Source organism: Lepisma saccharinum, chromosome 3 (genome assembly GCF_977018435.1).
Source record: "Lepisma saccharinum chromosome 3, izLepSacc3.1, whole genome shotgun sequence".
NCBI lineage: Eukaryota > Metazoa > Arthropoda > Insecta > Zygentoma > Lepismatidae > Lepisma > Lepisma saccharinum.
In genome coordinates this window covers 127,965,415-127,971,414 of record NC_139231.1, presented here as the reverse complement: position 1 = coordinate 127,971,414, position 6,000 = coordinate 127,965,415, and the positions used below count along the sequence as shown (strand labels likewise).

The window sequence follows — 6,000 nt, the reverse complement described above, 5'->3', positions numbered from 1 at the left end:
TTTGACTTGAGGGGAGGGAAGGAGAGGCTGTGGGCGTGGTTTGGACCTGCCACGAGTTGGTCGGGAGAGCTGCTGTTACTTGATAAGGTTGCTGCGAAAGAAAGTTGTATGGAGCTTGAGAGATCTGCGGGAGGGGGGTAGGGGGGGAATACGTCACAAATGACGAAGCAGGCTGAGGTGTGGGGAAAGGATGCGTGTTGCTGACCTGTGGTTGCGTACAGCTGGGAAACTGAGGGGAGGCTGTTGCGTAAATGGAGTGCATGTACTTAGCGGCATCTATCAGTTTCATCGCTTCACTTTGTTCCTCATTGCGTCTAGCTTGAATCAGCATGTCTTGCCTTTCTTGATTCTGCAGATGTGCAATAAGAGAACTTGTGTCGGTGAACTCTTTGTCTCCTATCGCAGCGATGTGTTTAGATCGAAGTCCCGACACAACATAGGAAAGGATTTGGGGATTCGTCGCTTGCGGGAAGAATTGAAGGACGAGATTTTTCTTACGAATAACATAATCATGAATGGGCTGGTTAATTTCCTGCTTTGTCTCTAATAAAATTTGGATGGGCATGCTGACTAAGTGACTGCCTTTAAATAATGAAATTAATTCTTTTTTGATTTGCGGAAAGGTGAGGGTGTTGAAGTTTGGCTGCTTCTTGAGATCGTTCAAAAATGTGAGCGCTATGTCTGCGAGGAACAATGGCAACATTTCGCGTTTTTTATTTTCCTCCCACGCCAAAGCGCCCGCAATACTGTCGAACTTTTCAAAAAACTGCTCAACTTCTTGAGGGTTTTTTCCTGTGAAGGGGGCGGGGTATAAGCCATGGGGTATATTTACGGACATTCTTGACGGGGATGGATTGATAGTGGTAGGATTGATGGTGGTAGGGGTGTTAGTTTTAGGTGTACTGGTTTGGGGTTCTGGGTGTTTCTTTTTTCGTTTGGGAGTTTCTAGACCACCTAGAAACTGTGGATAATCGGGATGTTGAGCCTTGGATCTGGTTATTCGGGGGGAAGGAGCGGGGGAATTAATAGCGGAGGCTAAGGAGAGAATCTGATCAAGAGAACGGTCTAGCTCTTCGTGAAGAATAATTTGGGATTCGTTCATGCGAATTTAGGGAGGGGGAATTTTTATGCACTTATTCACAAGAAATGAAAGATAGTGAGCGGAAGAAAAAAAAAATTACAAGTGGGGAGTTTATAATACGAAGTGTATTATCGAAAAAGAAGAATTTCTAGGGTTGCTGCTGTGTGCGGCGGGGATTTTAGATTATGGGGTTTTGAGTGACGTAAAAAAAAATTAAAATTTTATGGAAATCCACGGAGTGGAGCCGGCTATCTCCACCATGTAGCGTGACGTCGGGTAAGGTACGGGATCGAGTCACGCCGGGACGTAGCTCAGATAAATGCAATAGGTCTTAAGTTTGACTTGGCTAACCACCTCTACCCTTAAGGAGGCTGATGAAGGATTGTTGGGAGCCTGTGTTGTTGAACGCTACTCACCCCTTGCTGTTGGTCTGGCCCTCGGCTTCTGGCGTCGGCGACGGTGACAGGTGTCCGCTGGAGAGATCGAAGATGACGATAAGAGACGGCAGGCAATTCGGCGACTTGTTTTATTCTTGCAGATTCTTCGGTTGGCTTAATCCGGACTGCTATGGACTTCTCGCTTGTTGCCGCCTCGTGCTGTCGCGATCTCTCAGCAGGCCGTCGTCCTCTTCTCGTCGATCAGTTTGGTGGTGATATTGGAGCGAAGTGAGAGATCGATTTACTGTCTCCAGCGGTTTTATACATTGGATTTGAGTCATAGGTTGGTGGACTTTGCACCTCCACTGTGCACCTGGGGTATCCTTGGATGCAGATGGAAATTTACAGTGGAGGTGCACTCACCGCTGGCGAGGGCCGTTGCCTTGCTGACTGTGCAGAGCCGAGTGGAAAATTCTTGTTGCTCGGCTCTGCATCCGGTGGAATGTGGGGTGAATGAGCGTTCAACTTGCGAGCTTCAGAGCGATGTTTGAGGCAAATTAATGTTTCGACTTTTATGCTCCCAATTCCTTCATCAATATATATATATATATATATATATATATATATATATATATATATACAGGGTGACAAGAAATAACCCGTACAAAGTTTGGCGTATCCTGCCATGAATGTAGTGTACCGTAGCCAAATAATTGTTGTGTTATTGGATTCTCCATAGTCTTTTGTAACTGTACCTGTTGTTTCGGCTTCATAACGATTACTTTCTTTGTGTTTCAAAATATCAAGCAAACGCAGTGCAATTTTGGAACTGTGGCATCAAGGAAAGCGTCAATGTGAAATTGTTAGTTTGCTGGGTGTTCCAAAAATGACAGTCTCAGACGCAGTTCGGCAATTTAAGGAGCTCGGCCATGAAGGCGACCGTCCCGGAAGAGGAAGAAAGCCTACCGTCAACACGTCCCAGAACCGCAAGATCATCAAAAAGCGAGTTCAGCGAAATCCGAGGGTCTCCATGAGAAAAGTCGCCCTTGAGATCAGGATCAACAGCGAATCGGTGCGGCAAATGGCGAAAAAGAACCTCAACCTCAAAGCGTACAAGCTCCAAAAAGTTCACCTTCTCACGGACGAAAACAAGCGCCTGCGACTCAAAAGATGCCGCCTTCTGAAGCGCCGGGCCGCAGGTCAGCGATGGGAGCGCATTCTCTTCACAGACGAGAAGCTGTTCACCGTGGAGCAGGCGCACAACCACCAAAACGACAGAACCTGGTCTGCAGAGGCTCCCGGTACCTCAGCCATCGTCGAACACCACCAAAATCCGCAGTCGGTCGTGGTGTGGGGCGGAATTTGCGCAAGTGGCAAGACGCCCCTGGTTTTCGTGGATCAAGGGGTCAAAATCAACCAAGAAGTGTACCGCCGCGATATTCTCGAGAACGTCGTCCTTCCGTGGACCCAGCAGCACTCCGGACATTCCAGCAAGATTCCGTTCCGGCCCACAGGGCGAAAATGACGCAAGCGTGGTGCAGAACCCATTTTCTGGACTTCATCGCATCGATGGAATGGCCGCCCTACTCGCCGGATCTCAACCCAATGGACTACAGTGTCTGGCCGATTTTGGAGGCCAGGATATGTGCTAAATGCCACCACAGTTTGGAGTTGCTGAAGCAATCGCTGCATCATGAGTGGAACCGATTGTCGCCCGAGGACCTGCGGCCCATCGCTCAAAATTTCAAAGCCCGTTTGGACCTCTGTATCGCCGCCAAGAGAGGCCACTTTGAAACCGGCTGAACATCCTGTTCCTAAGGTCCCATATCATTGTTCTCCAGTGTTGTTTTGCTCAATTTTTTCGGTTTAATAAATTTATGATCACAAACATTAGTACGGGTTATTTCTTGTCACCCTTATATATATATATATATAAATTATTTATATATAATTTTAATTTTTATATATTTATAATGTAATTATGTATATTTTATAAGTATTTATATTCGGACTGAGCCGATGTTGATGTTGATGTATCGGAAAGTATCTGTGTATTTTGTTCACCGGTACCGGACCTTTCGCAGGATCCGCAAAATGCCACGTGATACTTTCGACGTGGTTAATTAATAATTATCATGCAAAATTTGAAGTTTCCTTTTGTTCGGCAACAATATTGTGCAGAATTATGTTTTTTTGTGTTACGTAAGAGTCAACTTTTGAATATTTTGAAGGAAAAAATCGATGCTTCTAATTGGGTTCACCCAATAATATTAATCGGTATTTGAACAATTTTTAATTGTTAAAATTTTCAAGCATTGGTATTTGTATCGGTTGGAACACGACTTAGCAACAGTACACCAAATATCGCAACTATAACAATAGACAATTAGTCCCAGCGCCCACCCCACATCAGGGAAGATAACTAGCACTCCACTTGTAAACGATAAGTTATATTTTAAAGTGAATTTGGATTGGTGATTGATGGTAAGGTTAGTAAATTAGGTTAAAATTCTCTCCCAAAAGAAAATATTTATCTTTGCCTAACGTGGACATTTTGTCTGTTGCTCTACAACACAGAACAGTAAGACCTTGGCTACTGCCCACACGCTGCTGCTCTCTAACGGCGTAAAAAATAACCATGATCCCATTGTTTCCTGCCGGTCCGTCGTGAAGTCTTCTTCCCTGACTACGCCTGGTGGGTGACCTTGGGTAGTTGCAGTCTCTCTGCAACGACGAGTCGGCTTAGGCACGAGGATAGGAACAACGGCGTTGACCCTCGCTCCAACACTCCTCGCTGTAGAGATCAGGGCGTTGCTTCGGCGCTGCAACGTCGACCTGTACGTCTACTCATATACTGTGAAATCTCGCAGGTTGCTTCCTTCTTTTTAACGGATCATAATGGAATTAGCTTTTTTCAAGCAATCAAGGGTAAAATTATTTGTTTACGTTCAATATATTTAATAGGAAAGCAATGAAAAAAATACTAACCAAAAGCATTAAATTTCATAGTAAAATAGTGTTGTGCAACACTGAAACAATATCAGCAACCACCCCTGAGATTAAATATGCGCTAAAGCCTAAAGCATCGACAAATGCACACTCTATTGACAAGTACGCGCTCAAAGCAGTATTGCCAACCCAATAAAAATTACAACAAAGGTAAGGATAATTATGGACCGTCCCTAATAAAAATATTAAACTGTTTGTAATCTGCTTGCAAAATTTTATAAGTAATTTAGAGGGCTTTATTTATAAAGTTTCCCAGTAAAGTTCCTATTTCATAGAGCACCGTGTCGGGAAGGCACATTTTAGGAAAATGGGGTTAGGCAGATTCTCGATCTCGTCAATTTGTGATCAGCACCCCGCTCCGGCCGCTTTTACCAACAGGGTTCCTCCCAGGTACCAATTGATTTGAGGCTGGCTGAGCACCAGAGCCGCTTCATTTATTTTTTAAGCCGGAAATATTCCGACCCTAGATCACCAAGCCCGAAAATCGAACGCCGGTCTCCCGCGTGGTAGTCAGACGCCCTACCGACTAAACCACCGTGGCTCAATTTATATTCTTCATTTTTCTTCTAAAACATGGAAAATTTGGGGGGGGGGGCGCCGTGGAAGTTTAACGTGCCTGTTCTGCAAATATATCTCTTCAACGTGTCGAAATTGTGTGCACATGTAACTTATAACGTGAAGACCGACGTGGACAAAGGGTGCTTCTTGCACATAGTCCTCAAAAGCTTCATGAAGTGGTCTTCCCTTGAACCTGTCGTTAGAGGTGATTTGCGACTGGCGCGATTAATTAACAAGCCTTGCGAGTTCCAGAAATCTTAACGAGGCCGTAACCACACTGGAAAATATAATTAATCCACGATCGTTATCTTTTATTGGTCTCAAGTTACTTTGGCTGCGACGGGCTGAGGAGAATGTAAGATGAGCTGGAGGGCATTATTCACACATCATGCACGGTCGTAGTCAACGACCAGCGATTCCCACAGCAGCGAAGGTGGAAGGGTCCTTTCTCTTCCCGCACGAACGAAGGCTTCTTCAGTGTCTTTGAGGTGTCAGGTTTATTTCGATGAAGGCATTTTCCTCGCTAAGGATTCCATTCGGGTTTGATACAATTCCCACGTGGTCACGGAAAGACTTATGCAGATTGCTGACCGGTGGAAGTCTAAAGTTTCGGACTTGCAAATCACTCGTAAGAGATTGCGCGGTAGGAGAGATTGCGCAGAAAGAGATACTGTGTTGTATACTCTGTCCCGGGTATCCCTGAAACAAGCGAACGAAAACAAGTCTCTGCGCAAGTAGAGACGCGAGACGGCTCCACCAATGAACACGTGAGAGGTAACGGGATTGCGTATACTGGCGGAAGAGTCTGCAGTTACTGCTTCGCTCTGTCCACTCGATTTCCTCCCTTCTCTGACGCTGTGCATTATGCAAGGCCTTGCTCCAGAGATAACGGGGATAGAGTAGAGATTGCGCAGTAGAAGAGATTGCCCTGTGTAGGAATAATTGCGGGTAGAAAAGATTGCTCTGAATGTTAGT

General features: G+C 45.3%; 1 protein-coding gene across 1 annotated transcript; it reads left to right on the top strand.

Moving 5' to 3' along the window:
* Positions 1-2,344: 2,344 nt before the first annotated feature.
* Positions 2,345-2,983, top strand: LOC145985674 (uncharacterized). Its single transcript, XM_083119743.1, has one exon. The coding sequence runs from the start codon at positions 2,345-2,347 to the stop codon at positions 2,981-2,983; it is 639 nt and encodes a 212-aa protein (XP_082975869.1).
* Positions 2,984-6,000: the final 3,017 nt, after the last annotated feature.